The 22,843-nt window shown below is 32.2% G+C and overlaps 1 protein-coding gene across 1 annotated transcript in view; it reads right to left on the bottom strand.

The window, feature by feature from the left end:
- LOC106063183 (protein RRP5 homolog) overlaps window positions 1-20,374 on the bottom strand; it is a 45,840-nt gene extending 25,466 nt beyond the window's left edge. The window contains exons 1-13 of the mRNA XM_056022446.1: window positions 20,235-20,374; window positions 13,705-13,806; window positions 13,439-13,570; window positions 11,220-11,393; window positions 9,812-9,976; window positions 9,605-9,728; window positions 6,280-6,407; window positions 5,895-5,960; window positions 5,556-5,657; window positions 4,921-5,127; window positions 4,413-4,540; window positions 493-553; window positions 262-408 (exon numbers count right to left, since the gene is read on the bottom strand). Of these exons, the coding sequence (XP_055878421.1) occupies window positions 262-408; window positions 493-553; window positions 4,413-4,540; window positions 4,921-5,127; window positions 5,556-5,657; window positions 5,895-5,960; window positions 6,280-6,407; window positions 9,605-9,728; window positions 9,812-9,976; window positions 11,220-11,393; window positions 13,439-13,570; window positions 13,705-13,806; window positions 20,235-20,270 (1,572 nt within the window). The 5' untranslated portion in view covers window positions 20,271-20,374. The remainder of the gene's footprint in view (window positions 1-261; window positions 409-492; window positions 554-4,412; window positions 4,541-4,920; window positions 5,128-5,555; window positions 5,658-5,894; window positions 5,961-6,279; window positions 6,408-9,604; window positions 9,729-9,811; window positions 9,977-11,219; window positions 11,394-13,438; window positions 13,571-13,704; window positions 13,807-20,234) is intronic.
- Between the last annotated feature and the right edge of the window lie 2,469 nt (window positions 20,375-22,843).

The following is a 22,843-nucleotide window of genomic DNA, read 5'->3' as shown; positions in this document are numbered from 1 at the left end:
CAGTCTTAAAGCAAATGAGTCACAATGCTTTAATAGTCCAGGGACCATTGAGGGTAAAATTGTAACAATTGCATTACTTGATATAAAATGGCATTATCTTTTTGATTCATTTTTTTAAAATAAATTTTTACCAAACAAAATATCCTAAAAATACTTCCACAAAACATGGAATTTAAAATCACAGATTTAGCATAATTACAAAAAAAAAAGCTATTGTGTAAACAAAACAATATTTCTCTCCTTCCCAATGTTTTGACTTACTCTACATTTTAATTTCATTCCTGGGGTAAATTTCTTTTCAGGTTTTTTAATGGGCACATCAGCCAAATGTAGACAAGTGATGAAAGAGAAGATAGACTTGGCCAGTTTGACAAGGATTCCATTAGCAGTCACATCTTTCACAATGACCTGTGGGACACATGCATAGGTGTCAGTGTATGCAAATGTAAAACAAAATAAACAGAAAGTTTAAAAGCTGAAATATAAACTCACTTCTAATAGTTCGCCAACAGAAATTTCATTTATTCTGACAAATTTCATCTGTAGAATACGTCTGAATAAAAAAAAATCAGTAATTTCAAATGTTAAAACTTTGTAAGACATGTTTTACTAAATTTGTCAATAAAATGACATTTTTTAGCGGCCCCCCGTAAGGGAAAAGCCGCTATTAGGTTTGTGCGTCTGTCACACTCAGATCTCAAAAACTAAAAGAAAAATGAAACACATTATTTCACTATGCGATGGGGCTTGAAAAGTTTAGGTGCAACGGCTACTTTTGGTTTTCTAAAAGCAAACCGTTTTAAAAATAATTATGCAAGCAATTTTTTCATAAAAATAAACCAATTCTAAAACAATAACATAAGTGTAAGGGAGGTAATGTTACAATATGTTAACAAAAAAAAGACAATTTTTTGTGTATTTTCGATATCACTAAGTCAAATATAGTTATAAAATGTACAAGAAATGTTCACAAGAAATATAAATATTAGTTAAAGGTGTTTTTTCTGGTCAATTGTCTGCTAAAATTAAAAGAAATCATTTATGTTTATTTATTAAAGCTAAGAATGCACTTTGTATGTAGATATTACGCACATTTTTTTAAATGGACTTTTTATGCAGCGACTTTCGTGCAGTAGTGTGACAAGACATAGTACTAATCAGTTCCCTCAAAATTTTTAAAATAATCAGATTTTATTTAGTTTTTGTTTAGTGCCTTTTGTCTGTTGGTCGGTCTGTCCGTCAATTTTAGATTAAAAAAAAACAACAACACTAGAGGCTATTGAAAATCTGATTTAACCTTTAATGTTCCTTCAGAAATATTGCAATAGTTTTAAGTGTCTATAATAGATTGTTACCGGATGTTGTGTGAAAAACAAATCAATGCCAACGAATGTTTGTTTGCTCTTCTAACTTATATTAAATTGAATTTCCGTGCTTAAACAAAAAAAAATCACATGATCTTAAATATTTGTTCCGATTTTTTAATGTAAATAGCATATAAATGCAAAATGAAAAATCTCTATACTGACTTATATTTCATTAACTATATAGTTGTTCAGGATATTGTTATGTAAAAAATAAATAATGTCAAATGATTGTTTGAAATCGCTAAATTGACTAATATTACACTTATATTCTTTGACAATACATCACTATATTTTTTTTATCGCTATCAATTGTTCAGTATTTTTAACTTAAAACAAAAATATGACAAATGACTTTATTTTTTCAAAAATATCGACAATAGATTGTTCAGGATTTTAAAATAAGAAAGTAATTTACTAGAAACGATTATTGAAAATCACTTTTTAGACTTATTTTACAGTTAATTTTCTTGCCGAAACATAACAAAAGTTGTTTAATCGGTAAAGAATGTTCCGGATTTTGTTTTGAAAAAGAAATCGACCTACATTACTTTAATTTTCTTACATTTCGTCGCCAAAAATGTTTTATATGAAAAATCTGCTAACGCCAAATAACTGTTTGAAATCCCTCTTCTAATAAATAAAACACATAATTTTCTAATTTACGAAAATTGGTTGTTCCTGACTTTTTATGAAAAATATTTTAACTCTATTTATGTAAAATGGCACTTACACTACATTTAATTTGCTAGCTAAAATGTTAGAAAATCTAATTATCGTTAATATTATGTTCCGATTTTTAAGGAAAACAGCTTACTATCACCAAAGTATGATTTGAAAATCTTTCCACAAGGCTATGGTACATCTAATTTTCATACGAGACCATCCCAAAAATTTAATTAACAGTATTTGATTAACCTGGAATTCTTCTTTTCTCTCACTATAAATAGATAAACACCGGAACAATCTATTAAAGAAACTTAAAGCTATTGCGATGTTTCGGAAATGAAATGAAATTTTAATCAGATTCTCAATAGCTTTTAGTCTTTTTTTTTTATTAACATGACGGACAGACAGACTAACAGACAAAACATACCAAAAAAAAATTTGTCTTTAATCCTTATATATATATACACACATATATATATACATACATACATATTTAGTCTATCTAGCCCATTGTGACGTAATGGATTTTTTTCCTTTGACGTAATATGTAGTTAATTCTTTAAATGTAATACTAAAAGAACTCAGTTGGTGCACCAATGTCTATGAACTCTCGATAAGCTGCTCATATAGATGACATTTTTTAGTCTAACTAGGTTGTGTGACGTGAATTTTTTTCTTTTGATGTCATATGGAGTTAATTCTTATTCTTTAAATGAAATGCTAAAAGAACTCACTCAGTGCACCAATGTCTATGAACCCTCGACAAGCTGCTAGAATAGATGACATATTTTAGTCTAACTAGGCCATGTGACGTAGTGGATTTTTTTCCTTTGACGTCATATGGAAAAAATTCTTCAAATGAAATGCTAAAACAACTCGGTATAGTAATGTTTATTAAACCTTGTAATCTGACTCGTATTTTAAAAAGACATAATAGCTAGATTTAGATCTAATCATTTTGTAGCCTACACTAAAGCTAGATTTTTTTAAAAACTAGATTTAGATTTATATTCTAATTAAAATCATTGTAGATTCTAGATCTAGAATTTCTTGGTCTAGTTTAGAATGTTTGTTGTTTTATATGTTTCGGGATGTTCCTTCAGAGCTGAAGTCCAAACCTCCTGCAGGACGACGGGGGATGGGAGTGGGCAGGGTTTGAACCTGGGACCATCAATAAATCCAAATGACAGTCCAGGGCGCAAACAGCACTATCAAGCAGCCATGATTTAGACTAGATCAAGATCTATAATTTTAATTTCTAGACTTAAAGTGTAGATTTTTAATTCCAAATGTCTAGATCAATATTGCAATGTTATAAAATGCTAAAACTAATCTACTATTTTTTTTTACAATTTAATATTGCATTCAGTCTATTAATACATTATTTAGGCTTTTTTTTTTTTACATAAATCTTATCTAAATTACATCTACATTATTCCAAATTTATATTTTAGATCTAGATCTAGTAGATATAGATCTTAAGAGTGCTAAACCAGAAGTTTAATTAAGGTAGATCTACATCCTCATTCCAGTTTAATTTAAATGAAAATTCCAATAGCTCTGTTTCTTTTTCAATTACAAATCAATACCAAAAGATTATCTAAAATCGCTCGTCTGACATATTGTACATATCCGGTAGTTGTCATGCCGTAATGTGTAACATATCACTTTCTCATAATAGGTTATTAGTTTGTTATTAAGTTAACAGCAATGCCTGGTCATGCGGTTAGCACGCAGGACTGATTATCTCGATGGTCCCGGTTTCATGTCCTGCTCGATGCCATCCCCCGCCGTCCAGAGGGAGATTTGGATAAGGAAGTAAATTATATTTAACTTTGAAGGAACATCCAAAACATGTAAAACAATTTACAGAAAAAAAAAAACATTTTTTACAAGGCAAATGAATCTTTGAAACATTATTACTTTTGGCAATCAAAACAAAATCACATCTTGAATATTCCTTGCAAATAGGCGGAACCAACAGGGATCCGATTCTGACGGAGGCCGCCTCTGAGTTTGTGTGACAACACAAACTCTCTTTGTAATCTTATAATTAAATTTGAAAACTATGAAAGTTACTGTTCTAACTGATGGGATGGAAGGTGAAAGTGATAATGACATGATTGTATCAAAAGTAAATAAACATCTTGATGAGGAGTTTAACCATGTAATCATGTGAGCTTAGTAGCAACTAGAATATTAAAAGAGAACTCATAAGAAATTTTTTTTTTTCGCAATAACTCATACAAAGCTATTAAAAAATTTTTTTTCCTTGATCACAAATAATTTTTTTAAATTTTATTTGTCTGAGTTAATTAAACCAAATACTTAACACAATTAAAACTACTGTCTAAATAAAGGCCAGATAAAAAAATTTACTTTTTCAGAGTGATAAGAGCCAGTCCATCCATGAAATTAAATCCAAGAATTCGACACTTGTGAGTTGAGTTAGGAGTATATTTCTGAAGATCAGGAAACTCTTTATTGACATCACTCAACTGGCTCATCTAGAAGTAAAAGGAAGCATACTGTGTCATAACAGGAACTGTTCATAAATGTACATTCAGATTACATCAATTCAATCCAATCTCAAATGTGTCAGTTCAAAATTAATTATGTGTCAATTCAAAATTCATTAAATGTGTCAGTTTGAAATTCATCAAATGTGTCAATTCAAAAAAAATGTGTTAGCTCAAAATTCATTAAATGTGTCAATCCAAAATTTGCATAATTTACATAATAGTTACATACATACATCACATTAAAAGCTAAATACAAGACCAAAACAAATAACATTATCCAAAGTAGTTTAGTGAATTTATAAAACTAAATCATGTTAAGGAGCTATTTGTATCACGCTAGATTTCTTTCTTCAGCTAATACTTACAGCAGCAAAGCCTGTTATTTTGTTGGGCAAATGAAACATAACACCTTTTTTATTCTGAGTCCAAGCAACCTTAGCTTCACAGATAGTACCGATTTGCAAATCTCCAAAAAACTTAATAGGTCTACCATCAAACTGAACATGTTTAGGGAGTGCTGTCAAATGTAGTGTTTTAGTGTTTACATCAATGTACAAAAGCTTCAGGCTGACCTGGAAAAGATTTGGTTTAAGGGAAACACATCAAATTGAAACTTTGTGACACAGTGAATCTTTGGGGCTACATATCACATTGATTTAGGACAAAGAATTAGCTTGATTGTAAAAGACATCTTTATTGACAAAAATATTTTGTGCTTTTTAAAATAAAGATTTATTTATCAATAGATTCAAATTAAAAAAAAAAAAAGGACAAAATTCATTTTATCATGGAGAAAACTAAGTATTTTTCTATTGAATAGTAAATGATTTTGATATTTTGTCATTTAACTTAGCATTTCAATTTACTATTTAGATGCTAAATACAAAAAGTTATTTAGGCTGCTTTGATAAAGGAAGTAAACTTTTAAACAAATGATTTAGATTACAACCAAATGATTTCTTTCTATGTTCATTTAATCCAATGTATTGTTTAATTTTACCTGCTGGCCTACAGAGAAAAGGTTTGGATGTTTCCACAGATGAGTGATATGAACATGGCCTGGAAATGTTAACACGTTCACAACCAACCCTCCATCAAAAACCTAAAGAAATATACAGACATAAAATTAATTGTATAATAAACTCAGTTCACTTCATTGTTTCTTATAATACCAAATACATTCTTAAATAACCATTGTGTTAAATATGTCTAAAATGTTACAAATGTTCTTCACAAATATTTTAACAGTATAATCAAATAAGGATTTTTTTATATGGGCACATAATTAAGATCACTAAATATAGATCATTTGCTGCAGATATTAGCATTAAAAACATACACTTTGGATTATTCCTTTGAAATTCATTCCAGGCAAAAAACAGTTCAAATTACTGGTATCTGTCAGCTAAAAAAAAAGTCAAATAGAAAAATATAATATGGAAACATCAGTTATTTCCTAATTATTGAAAAGTTTGCTTTAATGTAAACAGAATTTGAGCTACAAGCATGTTCTACTATCAGTAATGCCCATATTCTAGGCTCTTAACATTATTAACCTCTCATTAAAAAAAAATAATTTTCTGTTTAACACTTTGTCAGTTTTAAATAAATTAAAAGGTCACAATGTCTGCACTATAGCAACACATCTTGACAATGGTATAGATCAAATTTATGAATTGAACACTATGCAGCTCATGACTAATTGAATATCTGGTTATACTTACTGCTGAAGACTGTACTGCTAACGGATCTATAGTAACAGTAAGGACACGATTTTCTCCTTCTAAAAATTTGACTTTATCTTTCAATTGAGTTACACACCACAATGGCTGACCAACACTCAAAGGAGATCCTATAACAATCATGTTAAAAACAATAATTTTAAAAAAAATGTAATAATAATAATATTAATAATTTTATTTATAAAGCGCTGTTAACAAACAAAATGTAGGCTCAAGTCGCTGTAATAACATTACAAACACAAACACAAGAGCTAAAATGACAAACTAATCTAAAAAAGTTTTAAACAAGTAGGTCTTAATGTTCTTCTTGAAAGTGGAGTAGCATGTTGTCTGTCTGAGATCAATGGGGAGTGAGTTTCAAACCTATGTTCCCTGCACTGAAAAAACCCGCAGACCGTAGCACCACTAGAAGCGTTGAGTCTTTTGAGCGCAGGGCTCTCTGAGGGACATATGGAATGATCAGTTCACTAAGGAATAGGAGCATTTCATTGTTATATATACACTGATGACAAAGTGTGGACACCTTGTAGTCGATTCTTGCTTACACTGGAAGCCAATGGAGCGTGCACAAGAGCGTAGTAGCAGAATCTCGTCTTGTTTTTCTAAGGACTATTCGAGCGGCATTGTTCTGTATACGTTGCAGCATGGCTATTTTGTCATTGGGTATACCTACTAGCTTGGCGTTTCAGTAGTCAAGGTGGAAAATAAGATGAATGCCACAGCCAGCTTTTTTGTTGACTCCGTTGTCAGATATGGTTGTATCTGGCCCAATCTGCGCAGCTGCAGATAAAGACCATTGCAGAGCTGACTTATGTGTGGGTCGAAAGATAGTGTTGAGTCGAAGAAAACTCAAGATTCCGCACTACATGGACATAAGGAACCTGGCAGTTCGTGATAAAAAGAGAATTAGTGCTCTCAACTTTTGACATGTTGTTCCAAGTGCCAATCTTAATTATTTCTGTCTTGTCTTTGTTAATCCTGAGTTTATTGTCAACCATCCAATCGCTCACCCTTGCAACGGTACCACCAATTTTCTCTGCCAGATGCGACACCTCTGAGGGTACTGAGGAATTGTATAACTGTGAGTCATCGGCAAAGAAGTGGTATAAGATGCTGGTTGGCCGTATGACACCACTGAGTGGGTATGTATACATAGCAAACAGTACCGGGCCTAGAAATGATCCTTGGAGTATTCTGTACTCCAATAGTAAGTTTGTTGATTCTTTCCCGTTGACGACACTTTTGGTGCATTCAGTCAGGTAGGATCCAAGCCACTTTGGGACAATTCCTGTTAAACCAAAAGTGACAGAGAATCTGGCCATCATATTTTCATGGTCTAGCATATCAAATGCTGCATACAAGTCCAGCATGGAAAGTATTGATATGTGGCCTATGTCGGAATTGTGAAGTAAGTCGTTTAGTACCCTGATCACTGCTGTTTCTGTGCTACGGCACTTCCTATATGCAGATTGAAATTCTTCCAAGAGACGGTACTGTTCAAGATGAGAAAGAATTTGCACTAACAGGATGTGCTCCAGAAGCTTTGACAGGAAGGGAAGATTTGATACCGGGCGATAGTTTTTTTTTTAGACATTCCGGGTCAAGGCTGCATTTCTTTAATAAGGGCCTGACAAGTGCATGCTTAAATTGCTGTGGTACAATGCCTGAAGTCAGTAAAGTGTTCACAAGAAGCAATGAAGTTGGAATAGGATCAAGGTTACATGATTTATTTGGCATTTTTAAAATAATACTCTTGACATAATCTTCCGAGACACGCTGAAACTCGCCAAAAGGAGAATTTTTAAAGATTGGAGAGTGGTCAAGCTGTGAAGAGAGGGAATGCATGTCATTTCTGATCTTCTCAATCTTGCCAATGAAGAATCTATTGAAGGAATCAGGGAATTCCGATACTGGATAGATGACGGCAAACGTTCATTATTTGAACCCACCCGTAACATTTCAGTGGTGATCCTAAATAGCTGCTTTGAAGAATCAGAAGTTTTGATTTGTTGTCCAATATGACTAGCTTTTGCGTCTCTAATCATGTGGTTCAACTTGTTTTTTTTATTGATGTAGATTTGTCGAAATATCGTCAGACCTGTCTTTTGAAATGTACGTTCGGCACGTCGGCGAATTAGTTTGACAGTCTTTATGTCTTCCATCATCCAGGGTGCCGATGACCTAACTGAGACTGTACGAGTGACAAGAGGTGCATGGCTATCCAGAAACTTTTTCAAGCAAGAATTGTAATTGCTGAGAATGTCTGTGTTGCTCAGCAAAGAGGTCATGTCCATTTTGAAGGAGGCAATGTCTATGGCTTTAAGTTTACGAGAAGTCACATTTTTCTTTGGCCTTTTTTTGATAGATGCATTTCAAAGTGTACAAGAAAATGATCTGACAAGCCACTGTCTAATACATTGAGTTTGTATGCAAGAAAAGTTCTCTTAGAGACTAAAACATTCATAGGGAAAGTTCATCTGTTCTGAAGTTAACAAAATCAAACAAAATACAAAAAAATACTTTAATAAAAAAACAAAAAACTATAAATTCAGTGTATCAACTTGTTTGGATCAGTCATTAATTAAATTTGTAATAAGCCTCAGACAACAATCTATACAGGGGACTAATTTAGCACCACTTCAGCCAAGTACAATTTCTTTCCCTTGTTGAGATTCCAAAGAAAGTAATTTATTATCAATAGTTAATTAACTAATTGGATAATTTTTTTAAAATCGATTCTTGTGTTGTCAGGTAAAAGAAATAATTGTGCAAAATTTCAGCTTGTTCCAACATTGGGTGTCGGAGAAATAATGTGTACAAACTTTTGGCCAGACAGACAGAGATAGTTGATATAAGCTTTTAAAAAAAAATATCACTTATCAGCAGAGCAACCAGTTGCTTTTACTCCATCCAACAAAGTATTCTTAAAACTAACAAACTAAAACCCAATTTAAATTTCAAACAATTGAATTATCATGCAGCCACAACATTCAATATATATATTTATATATTGTCACATAGCGGTCTAGCTGCATCTAAATTTAACTTTTCCCAGAAGTAACCCTAGTAATTAGCTCCAACTTTTCTTCTAGATTTTTTGAAGATGGAAGAACTCTGACATCATCTGATCATGTGATTTAAAGGAGAGAGGGAAAGAGAGAGAAAGAGAGAGCGAGAAAGAATTAAATGCAATTAATTTAATTAATAAAATGTAATTAATTTCATCAACCAAAATCCAACTATTTTCCAAGCAATGTTACTTTCATGTGTATACTATTCTTACTTGCATGATTTAAATAGTACTTACCACAATTACAAGTCTTTATAAAAGCTTCAGCATTATTGCTTGGAAGAAATACCTTTAATCCTTTGATTCCCAAATCTACACTGTAGCCATGATCTTCAACACTAGAGACACTACCAAACAGCAACTAAAACACAGATGTTGAAAAACAAGAGATGTATAATTGTCCAAACTTTAATCCTCTATCAAGGAACTAGATTGAGGACTCACCATTCCATCTGCCAGTGACTTCACAGATATAGTTGAATTAAGTTTACATGGATTGTTAGATAATATAATCTTTTTGGCTTTCTGATCTTGTTTTTCATCAATCCTCTCAATGTGCACAGGAATCAACATGCCTGGTTTAAAAAGTTCATCAAGTGATTTGATGTCCTAAAAAATTTCAAATGTAAATGGAATAAAAGTACTGGTAAAAATAGACAAAATAATATGTAACTGCAGATGAAAAAACAAAAAAAAAACAAAAAGAAATTTAAAGTAAAATATAAATAAGAAATAAAAGAAAAAAAAAACAACAAACAAACAAGGTTACAAAGACAGTTTGTGTGGAAACACAAACTAAAAATCGGCCCCCAAAGTGGTCCACTGAGGCAGGTAAAAATGCAGGTTTCAATATTTTCATGAAGAATATCAGAATGAATTTCTATCAAAGGCAAATGACAGAGAATGGAGAAAGAAGGTTGACAGATCTTGTGTGGTGCCCCAACGGTCCAGCAGACCAAGGGATAGGTGAAAGTGAAGAAAAAGTTTGACGTGAACCTGGCCTAACTAATGTCCTATAATGATTATTTAATTTATCTTATTGTTCTGTACAGGGTCAATCTCATATTCAAAGCCTCAAGAAAAAAAAAAAACATTTATGTAAAAAATATTTTTTTTTAAATCTCCCCTTTCCTTTAGTTGAGTTCCATGACCATGATATTACACAGCAGTTCACGCGATAATATGAAAAACTACTTATTAATTGTTTTAAATTATGTTCTACTTATATGCATACTAAATAGATTTCTTCTCTTTAAAAATAACAGTAAACATTTTTTTTTGTAAATTAGTAGTTAGTATGACAGAACTTACTTAACTTAGCAATACTATTGTAATAAAAAATTTTTGACAAAAAATCTAAAACCTTTTGCATAAATGTGTTAAAAACATGGTAAATAGTCATCTCCCTTACTAAATAGCCTCCTGTGTTTGTTACTATTAACAGTGAATAGTTGTAAATATGGTGTATTTTTATGAAAAAAACTGCTTGCATAGATGATTTTAAAAATTAAAATTATCGCTTTCAGAAAAGAAAAAAGGAGCCGTTGCATCAGAACTTTGAATAGTTTAGAATATCATGATGTCTGATTTTCAATATCTTTTCTAGTTTACAAGATCTAAATGGACGGACGGACAGACTAAACAAAACTAACAGCGTCTATAGCCCTTTTGGGGCGCTAATAAGACTAGTTTTATCATTAAAAAAAAAGAGCATAATGCTCCAATGAATGCATAACAAGCTGTTCTTTGTGTTTTGTGTTTTCAATTTTCAAGACTAAATCAAGAAATGATTTTATTCTACCACTCTAAAAAAGCCATTGAAAATATTACATTAAAAATGATGGTTTACTACCTCTGATTCATGGTTCTCTTCACTGTCTACAAGTGTTTTTAGATGTTGTGTGTAACATTCAGACAGTTCTGTAATGGGCAAAGTGCCCACAACATTGCCAGGTAATGACACAGATATTGAATGATCAAAGACATGCCTGACACATCCCAAAACACGAAGGCCTGTACAAATATCCTATAGATGATAAAGAAAAATATTAAGCCACAATATTTTGACATTTATTGACAACTTAGAATATATCCATACATCAGGGTTAGTAGCACTTTTTCATAAAAAATTTTTTTGGAGATTTTAGGAGGTTTTTTAAAGGAGGAAATGTATGACAGGTGCATGCACACACATACATGTGTGTGTGCGCGCGCACATGTATATACAATGAAAAACACAACACAAAACTAGACATTTTTATGTCATCCCAAAACCTAAAACATCCATTTTTTTTAAAGATTAAAAAAAAAACATTACAAAAGGTTGCTATTCCTGTTTTTTGTTTTTTTATAAAAAAAAACATTTTTAGAGATGTCTACATAATGTATATTCTCAGTGGTGGAAATGTACATCTTTTTATCTTATATACAAACTCTAGCCATGGTGTGTATTGGAGAAATATTTTAGACTCTTAGAAACTGGGCTTAAATCCTCCTGATAAACAGAGCCTGTAATAAATAGGCCTATTTGTATAACTAGAACTTTATTTGTAGACAGTGCTAAATAGATATACTTAATTTTAACAACAATTTATAGATCCAGAAAAGTTATCACTGACTTACTTTTAGGAAGAAAATATTTGAAAAGCAGCATTACTTGGTAGTCTTAGACGCTTAATCTCTCCCCCTCCCCAAAGACATTTTTAGGCTACAGACTAAACAAATTAAAAAGTAGATAAAAGTATTGCTTCTTCTACTTCTAAATCTAGTCCTATCTAGATACAGCATCAACTTGGAATGTAGGTCTAGACCTATAACTTTTTGGAGGTGCAAACTTTTGAAGTCCTAAGGATGTGGAGTGGACTGCAGGACTTTGTGTAAAAAATAATTGGGGTTGGGGACGGGGTAATGCAAAAAATAATTTGAGAATGACGCTATCACTTGCGTACTGAATTTTATTTTTTCCAAAAGAGGGGGAAGGCTAAAACTATTAGCATTTTCCCCAAGTCACTAAAATTCATGTACTATTCAAGGATAGAGCGTAAATCTAGACACTAAATATTTCTAGATCTAAGTCTAAGACACCAAAATTCACTGGCTTTTAAACGGCTGTGTGTGGAAAATTATCTTCACTAGATTTTAAATTTAGCTAAATTTAAAATCTAGTGTAGTCTAGACATTAGATATATCTAAATCTAGCCATTCTAGATAGAATGTAGATATAGATCTAGAGAATCTAGCTTAGACAGTAGCTAGATCTAAATCTACTGTATAATAAGTAAATCTAGATCCATCACGATTCTTAGATCTAGAGGTCTATATAGACGTCTAACTAAAATACGATGTTTTGAATCAATAGCGCTTCAATATTGTTTATTAAAATGAATACGGGAATCAGGAATTCTTTTTTTTTTTTTGCATTCGACTTTTTTTTTAAGCTCCAAAATAATTAATTTCTAATGGTGACTGAATGGTACCAACCCGCCACTCCCATCACATGTAGACTAAATCTAATTGCTATTAAGAACCAATCAAAGTATAGATCTGGGCGCAATGTGTCCACCACACCTTTATCGTCTTTTTCCCCATAGGACGGCTCAGTGACCTCTGTGACAGCTCGTAAGCTAGTTTAGAGAGGGAAAAAAAAAAGATACAAATGCGTAACGCGACAGGTTAAATTCAATTTGCGTTCATTTTTGGGAGACTTTGCGTAACGAATATGCATTTCGCGCATATATATATAGAGTGTGTTTTTTTTTGGTGCCGGCACTCCATCTAACTTTTAACTACTAATAAATTAATAATAAATGTTAAAATACAAGAAAATTAATAATTTTTATCTCACATTGAAAAAGGTGCCAGTATACCGTAGCAGTTCATACCGTCACAAAAAAAAAGCACTGTATATATATATATCTATACTATAAAGTAGAATGTAAGCGTATGTATGTATGTGACAAATAGAAATCAAACCGTTTGACCAATCTTGATAAAACTTGCATATATATATATATATATATATTTATAAATAAATATATATATATATACAAAAATGTAAAATCAATTACTTACATCCTGTAAAGGTGTTTTGAACACTTTTTGGTTTCCACTTATTCTGCGCTTTTTTGTCGGTTGACTTGAAATATGTAGACTCTTTCTCTTTTGTGGCTTTTTAATTTCACCAACTGATTCCTTGGGAGATTTCTGACAAAAAAAAAAAAAACAGCAACAGAAAACTAAGGAAATGGCAAAATGAAGACTTTGACTTCTATACTAAATTTGTGAGAAAAGTATTACATTAATTTCTGTACTATGTGCAAAAAGTATTATAGAAGTACCTCAAACTTTGGCTCTTTAGACTTAGATTCAATTAATCCTTGAACATTTTTCTTGATTGGCGTCTTGCCACGGGGAAAATCTTCTTCAGCTTTCCACATTTTCTAAATAACAAAAGTAATCTTTAGAATTAAAACTATACAAGGAAAAAATTATCAAAGGTTAATTATTTTGGCTATATTGGAATGTTGTAAAAAAAAAAAAAATTGCACCGGAGAGTAAAATAATAATAAAATAAAACACACCACTATACAGAATGCAGCCTCCTTTGAAATGAAAAAATGTAAAATTTTTATCAGATATTATTATATTATAGAATCACAAGATTAGCTAATTAGAACAACCAGACTTCCACTACTTGGGTTAGCATTCTCAGTGGTACCACTGTCTGTTTTTTTTTTTAAATACATTTTTAGACCTTAAAAAAACAATCACCATTACTATTTGGTGTGGTTAGAAATCTTTTAAAGTTCTTTTTTGACAATCTAGATTTTATTAGAATCACTTTAAATTTTCATCAAATTGCCTAATGTATTGTTATTGGAGGAGCAGTGGCTGAATAGTTAAGAGCTAGGCTTCTGAACTGGGGGTCCCAGTCCAAACCTGGTGACGACTGGGAATTTTAATTTATATTCTAGATGAGGAATAGATCGGGTCAACCATAATATTATATAATTCCCAATCAGGTTGAAGACTTCATATAAACTGTCACATAGGATTTTTTATGATATGCTGTATGACTTCGCTACACGGAAGGCTCGTAAAGTAATTCTGTACGTAGTAAAGAATGAATAAAATGCAAAGCCGAATTTATTTTCTAATACAAACTCTTAATTTTTACTTATTATCCGTATCGCTACCCAAGCTTAGCCCTGCGAAATCCATTTCTCTTAGGGCCCCACAATGGTTAAGTCCGTCTTGCTATTTAGTGACGGGTAAATACTGAGTAGATTACCTTTTCTCTCCCCCCCCCCATCTTTTTTTTTGTCACTAAAGCTACTTGGGGAACTATAGTCCAACTTGCAGAAATAAATGAGTGATCTTTCCATGACTTCTTGCTCACAATGGTTAAGTCCGGCCCTGCTAGTGACGGGTGAATACTGCTTGTTCTCCCAACCCCCCTCCCCCCCTCCACTAAAGTTACGTCTAGTCCAACTTATAGGAATAAAAGAGTAATTTTTTTTCACTTCTTAGTGTCCAAACTGTTGAGCCATGAAGAGAATTATAGAGAGAGAAATGTCAGAGCGGTGTGGACACAATGGCGGGGCAGCAATGGCAGAAAATAACAAAATATTTAAACATTGAGATCAAAATCGTCTGAAACAATTTTTTTTCAAATGCGCTTTTAAAGTCGTGCGCATATTTTAGTACACAAATGCTATTTGAATATATATGAAGAATATTAAGCCTTACATGGCCTGAAGTGGTTTATGTCGTTTAAGAAATTTCTTTATCATGAACTCTAAATCCCATAGCTAACAATGCTAACCATATTTTCAATTTTTCGATATGACATGCATAAGATAGCGCAATAAAACTTGGTAGAATTATAGTCAAGCATGATATCTAGCGTGAAAATGTTATTTTCTTAGACCCTGTATTGGTCAAAACAAAAAAGGGGTATTTTCCATAATAAATGTTCAAACTTTAACTTTAAACAAAATCTGAAACTCTAAAGCAGTTGATAACACTTCTTTTAAACCTCCCACATTTCATTAAAAAGGATAATAAATTTCCAAGTGCAGCCTGTGTGAAAACAATCATCAAAACACAATCTCAAAAGTTTTGGTTATTTTTTTACTTTTCGCCTAGCTATAACTAAAATCTAAATCTAGATAGATCTAGATCTAAAATCTAAATCTAGATAGATCTAGATCTAAAATCTAAATCTAGATAGATCTAGTAAATAGAATCTAGTAGTACAAAATTCAATAACAATGGGATTGTTCCCGATTTCTGACCTACTTTAAGCAAAGTCATGTGGTGGTTGAACAACAAAGAGGAGAATGGCCATGTCTTCCTATATTTCCATTGCTTTTTCTTATCTATTTTAAAAAGATTTTACATTCACAAACATTTTAAAATATACTGAGTACATCGACGAAGTTCATGAATGTTCTAATAACTATACAAATGTTTTAATAAAGGGCCAAGAACTGTTTAAGAAGGGGTTTATCAATGATATTTCTTTTATAGTCCATGACAAGCGTCAACACATTGTTGATGATAAATTCACATATATGGAAGATGTTTTTGCAAACATTCTTGCAAGATTAAAAGTAAAGGGCTTGGTGTAAACTACACAAACATATATAGATCTATATTATATATATATATATATATTTTTAAGAAATTCAATGAGTTACTTTATACAAAATGTTACAGTAAAGTTTCAAAAATGCATACAGACTAAATAGATCTAGATCCATTTTACATAGTAACCAACAATGAAAGGGCGGGATAAGACACATTTGGCCTGTGTAAGAGTGTAAGTGTAAATCTAGATTTATCCTTGACTATCAGTCTGAGTATCAGATGTGTTTGTTGTTTGCTAGACAACTCAAGCCTATTACGCACTTACAAGGAAAAACTAAAAATGCATGGCAGTCCTTTCATCTTTTATAGCAACTAGTCGACATATAGACTACACACTAGACTAGAGAGCTATCTATTCAATACACTACACACTTAGTGTTTTACTCAAGTTCTAGCTTGTTTACTTTTGGGCAGAGAGGGAGGGAGTGGATGAAAGTGTTACATTTTTTTCTAGGGTTGGTTATCCGATGCTAAGAACTTAAATGTAAGTCAGTGTAGATAAAGAAATCTAGATCTCAGTACGTTAAACTATAAGCCAACGCTTCAGTAGCTTCTATCATGGGTTTAATACTAGTTTAACTGTTTAACTATCTGTAAAAAATTCTGTTTCAGTTGAAAATATAAAAAAAATGATTCTCTACGACTCTAGATTCTATATTCTACTGTTATTATCAATTATAGTTTCAAGAGTAATAATTTAGATTTAGATGCCCAGATACCTTTACTGACCACCATGTTGTTTTTAAGCATATTTATCTCTGTCGCAGTTATCTATGTAACTGTATAGTAGAATTATTTCTCTATTAATAGCACGGCGGTGATCACTATATTGATGACGTCAATTCGTGCTTTGTTTATTTCCTGTGTAGGCTAGGGGACTGATCTCTCCTTGTGGCTTGTCACAACTTCTAGTGACGTAAAGTTAGTGTGTGTGGTTTTCGTCATAGGTCGTCTGGTTCAGTCTCTCCATTTTTGTATGTTGGTACAGATAGACATGTCTTGAGAGCTCTTGAATTTCTCCAGGTGTTTGTTACTGGATAGCCTTAGCATTTGACATTTTCTTGTTGGATTATCTTGACCCCTGTTTAGGGTGAGTTTTATTTTTCATTGTATATTTATTTCTATTTGAATTTGTTTGTATTTGTAAGTCTATAATTAGACTAGATCTAGATGATTAGAAGAATCCTTTTTTTTTATCTTCTATAGGGTTTTAGCATCAAGTCTAAGTTTTGGTCTTAGTCTCAGTTTCAAGACTATTTCAAGTCTTAGTGTCAAGACTTGGTTTCAAGTTTCAATATCAGTGTCAAGTCTATGTGGTTGACTCAGTTTCAAGACCCTGTTTCCAGTCTTCAGTTTTCTGTATTGAGAGTACTACATTAGTCTACAGGACTAAGGTCTTCATCTCACTAATCTCAGTTGGTCGTCTGGTGTTCAAGTTGGGTTTTCATGAGTCTGAGGTTCAAGATTCCAGACTGCGGGTTGATGTATTCAAACCTAGTGTTACAGTATGACCTATAAACTATTAGAATTGTCGTCAGTGAACAGTATCGGATCTAGAGGCCAGATCTATGTGGATAACCAGTTGTTGTGATGGAAGTCTATCTGAACAACTTGTAATGAATATATTAAGGTAATGATATTGTTCAAATAATGATCATTAATATGTTGTAAAGAGACTAACTGAATCATTTTAGATTACATATTATTGCATATATATCTATTGATATTCATACTATTATTATCATTCATCATACATCAGTTCATTTGTAAATATATCACTAGAATAAATTTATATTTAATTTCTAAATCATCATACCTCTAGTTTATTTATAACTGAAGGTGTATGGTGTGACTGTCAGGCTGAACTTGTGTCAAAATATTATAATTATAACATAATTACAATATAAAGTAAACATTGTATTTACATTGATTTTAATATCCAGAACATATTATAATACTTAACAATAAGTTAGTAATTACAAAATACACAAGAACCTGACAATCTCCCTAATCTATATTAAACTTTCAATAACTTTTTTTAAAGAGATTTTTGTTCTTATGCTGTCAACTTATGAATTTTTAATAAATTAAGTGTATTTACTGAAATGAAGGTCTAAAAAATGTTAATAATAAATTGATGAAGTTGTTTCTTCTTTTTTTTAAAGAGAGTTTTTTGTTCTTATGCTATCATTTTAAATGAATTTTAATATTAGATTATAATTAGATATGATAGCTGCTAGAAAGAAAGACAAAACAGCAACAGAAACAAGTTGGCAAGTAATTCAAGGGAGATAGTCTAGTATTAAGCCTTAAAACCAAAATGGCGTATTTCCAATGACAATATAATATTTATAATATATAATATATATATATATGGTAAAAAAAAATAAAACTTAAAAATATATATTTTAAAAACTATTTATCTCAGAGGAAATCAAATTACATATATATTATGATATATTAATGATATTTGTAATCTGCATTTTTCTCTGCATATTCTTAAAATATAAGAGAAACCTGATTTAGCGTTTCTAGTCACGTAAACTAATACCTCAAATGGCTCAAGTTTCAAGTTTGGTGCTAATGAATTTATTATGAATGAATTAAAACCACTAGCTAGATTTAAATATTGACTTAAAACGCTTCAGATTCCCACCATAATCATAAACTAACTTTACTAACTAGATCTAGAATAATCTAGATCTACCAACCAGGCAACCCAGTCCCAACCCATAGTTAATGATAGTTACCCAAGCTGTCCAAACCTCTCAACTCAACAGTACTCACTCAAACTCAAGTACACTGAGAGTCTCACTCTACTCTAGTAGTACTAGTAGTCTGGTCTCAGTACACTACAGTGACTACACTAGTCAAGTAGATCTAGTAGACTCACTACAGTAACTTACAGTTCACTTCACACACTTCACACAGTGACAGTGTCAGTGACACACTACTACACTCAGGGCAGTCAGGCGTCTCAGGACTACACACTCTACAGAACTTGGTTACAATCTATAGATATGTGAAAATCCGTAAGACCGGAAGTTAAAAAATGGCATCAAATTTTGAGATCGTTTTTTTCTTACTTTCTGTACATAGGCCTTAATTGAAATCGATTATGATTTTAAATCCATTGTAATCGTGGCTATAAGAGGTGAATATGGATACATTTTATATTGAGGAACACTTTTTTCATGTGGACTTTAAAAAAAAATATGTATTTTCTTACTTTTTTTTACTTGAAAGTATATGTATTTTTCTTTTTACTGATACTCATTTCAGGTAACATTTTAAAAGCTGATTTTTTTTGTACTAATAGAAAATATATCTGGCCATATTTCTGCCAAGTTTTATCACGATACCTTTATTTCTTCAATTGTTATCGATTATATAAATTTGCACTGCTCCCTATGGGATTTTTTATTTTTTACTTTTTTTGAAAACTAAACTATTTTAAGACTTAAATCTTGCCTAGGCTAGTAGATATAGCAATTATGTATAGGTCTAAAAAGCTTTTAAAGTGTTTAATTTATTTCTTCTATTTTTTTTTAAATTTTAAAGCGCATTTGAAAAATATTGTTTCAGGCGATTTTGATCCCACTTTTTAAATATTTGGTTATTTTCTGCCATCACAAAGCCGCCATTTTGTCCACACCCCTTGACATTTCTTGTAGCTCTAGACCCGATAATTGTTTATTTCATCAATATTTACATTCTAAACAAGTGAAGTTCATAAATATAAATGAAATCAGAATTGTCAGCTAGAAATTTACTACGAATACTAGATCTACTATTAAATTTCTTATTTAATAAGTAGATCTATCGTCTACGCAACTCAATTCCAACTTTTTAACATTTTGAGCGGGGGGTGTGTCTCGCGGGCTGAGCAAGCTAGACGCTCTCATCATCAGTGTTCCATGTCAACCAATGTTAGGTCAAAACGCCACAAAAAAAATCATAACTTTCTAACTGTTTAACCTACATTCATAATTTATACACCATTGGAAAGTTCTTTCAAAGTATTTTAATGATGTACTAACGAAAAATTGTTTTTTCAAAGATAATTTTTTTATTTCACATCCCTACAATCTAGATTCTAAATCATTCTTGATCTAGAATTAAGATTAAAATTATAAATCTATCATAATAATCTATCTAGATCTACTCATCTAGTCAACAATTTATACATAATTTAGTCTAGATATATTTAACTCACATTCACATTGACATCAATATTTATTTTATTATTCATTTATTGACATGCTTTCACTAATGACTAAAGTAAAGTAATCTAGGTCTAGATCTATACAGTGTCAGGAAGAGTAGCCTCTCTTGTTTTATATGCAAACAAATCCCAAAAGTCGTAGCCTAAAAAAAACACAGATACCCCAAGATCAAAAAAAAAAAAAAATTGTAGGTTTAGATCTATTGCAGCGGTTCTCAACCTTTAAAACTCGGCGACCCCTTTTTTAGAATCCCCCAATCGGCCGCGACCCCCCCCCACACACACAGCAAAAGAAGAATAGACAAAAACAATCCATATTTTCGATGGTCTTGGGCGACCAATGGCAAATCGTCAATCGACCCCCAAGGGGGTCGCGACCCACAGGCTGAGAACCCCTGATCTATAGGTTTCTACATAAACATCAATTGGAAAGAACCAAAGGAGAGCGCTTTTGCGCCAGTTCTTAGTTTATAATTTATAGCTCCGTAATGGTTCAACCATGGTTCAACATATAGGGGAGAGTGTGGAGAAATGGACACCCCCTGCTATTTTTAAAACTAGTGGACCATATTATTTTGGACCAGAACAAAAAAACTTCAGTAACATGAGATGTTTTTAAAAAACCATTTCCTTTTCCTTAAAGACCAACTGAAGAGGTTTTTTTCGAAATTGAGATAGCGATTGATTCAGACACAAGATAGCATCAAAGTTAGTTCCTAAAATTTTGAGATTTTAGCGTATTTATATTAGAAAAAGTAATTTGAAAGTGGAAAAAATAACGAGATTTGAAAATCAGCTTCAATGGCCGAAACCGGAAGTGACGTATTGTAATGGACTGAGAAAATGTAAATAAAAATAGACATGGCTGGATACGTTATTGATAGCGATTCAGATGATATACTTGTCTAAATCTAGCTATCAAACAATTTTAAATGATCCCTGGTAATTTCCGCTTTTAGCTGGCGTATTTACGTCTCTAGGCAGCACCTGGCAACCACTGGCCAGATTTTTGCGATGCCTTAGCGTTGAATCGATGCTAAAAAAATTATTTTCAGGGGGAGATAACCTAGTTGATTTTTAATATCGCCAGCTGAAACCATACTCGAAGAGAGAGGAAATAAAAACATATAGAAATAATAGAATTAATAGCGCTGTAGAGCCGACTCACAGACCTATATAAATATCGCCAGCTTATAGCGGATTGCAAGAGAGAGAAAATAAAACAAATAGAAATAATAGGAATATTTACTATTGTAGTAGAAGTAGTACTTTAAAAAAAGGAATGGGGGGGGGGGGGAGTAAAATATTATTATTTAAAATTGGAATGACATTAATAAAGCGTAAATTTAGGTACCTATTTTTTTTTTCATAGAAATTTAAGAAATTGAATTTAAATAGATTTAGGCCTATATTGCCCTATATATGATGGGATTATTTATATAGATCTATGAAGTTATATTTTAAATGATTTGATGAAGATTTAAGGTGCTGACAGCTTGTAACATTTTTCAATAAAGCTGAAATGAATGTTGAATTTAAATAGATCTAAATCTAGTGGACTAGTCTAGTGTAATGTTGTGTGTTATGAGACTTGTTGCATTGTATCTAGAATGTGCTTGAGGATACATGCAATAAACAACTGATGTCCTTATAGAAAAGAATTTCATATATAAATATTTATTCATTTAATAGAAATTTCCCATACTGTCTTCTCTAATATAGCCTCAAGAGTCAAGGAATGTGGCTAGGTAACCAAGGTCACTGAAACCGTGAAGGCGCCGCTGAAACTGACTGACTGGCTCAAGAAATTGTTGAAACTTTGGGAGCGTGCTGGGAGGGTCAGGGGTGGGGTTTGTGACAAGTCAAAAACTCGCTGTCAGAGTCACTCAAATTTATCACAGCATTAATTATTATTTTTCATTATTTATTTATTTTATTTTAATTATTTCTCCATCCTACCCCTAAATTATTCACCCGCCACACCTTTTCCTCTCTACCAGGCTAGACTTAGTCCACCACCTTGGAGAAAATTAGGCCAGTCCTTTCATTTATCTTCCCTTGACCGGGGCAAAGATACGCTCAGACTCCTTGATCTCATCGGCAGGATGTCTGACGCCGCAATTGACTCCCCCCCCCCCTTCTTGGGTGGAAGGTAGGTCACTCTCCCCCCCCCCCCCCACGTCTCTCTTTGATCTAAGAGATTACACGGGTCAACACACCGCGTGATACTCCAAGGTGCGGCTCAAGTCTACTTCACCCACGTGTAAGATAATTCTTAGCCTAGGACATTTCCGGTGTCCGCCCACACTTTTCAGGCATATATATATAGTAAACCAACTCAAATCACCCTCTCTTTCTCATTCGAGCTGAGCTATCGAGTCTGGACTATATCACTTATCCTTTCTCCTAGAGGAATACCTGGTGGTAAGCCGAACTTAATCACAAGTTCCATCTTAATTACTTTTGTATATTTCCATTGGATTTTATCATGTGGATTTTGCCTAGTTCATTTATATTTAATTAGTGCATTGTGTATTTCTCACTGGCGTAAGTAGAAAACATAAACATGTCCTATGTATTTATTTATGTATTGCATTAAT

This window comes from Biomphalaria glabrata, chromosome 1, assembly GCF_947242115.1.
Source record: "Biomphalaria glabrata chromosome 1, xgBioGlab47.1, whole genome shotgun sequence".
NCBI lineage: Eukaryota > Metazoa > Mollusca > Gastropoda > Planorbidae > Biomphalaria > Biomphalaria glabrata.
The sequence above is the reverse complement of the archived record's forward strand: the minus strand, read 5'-3'. Positions and strand labels throughout refer to the sequence as shown.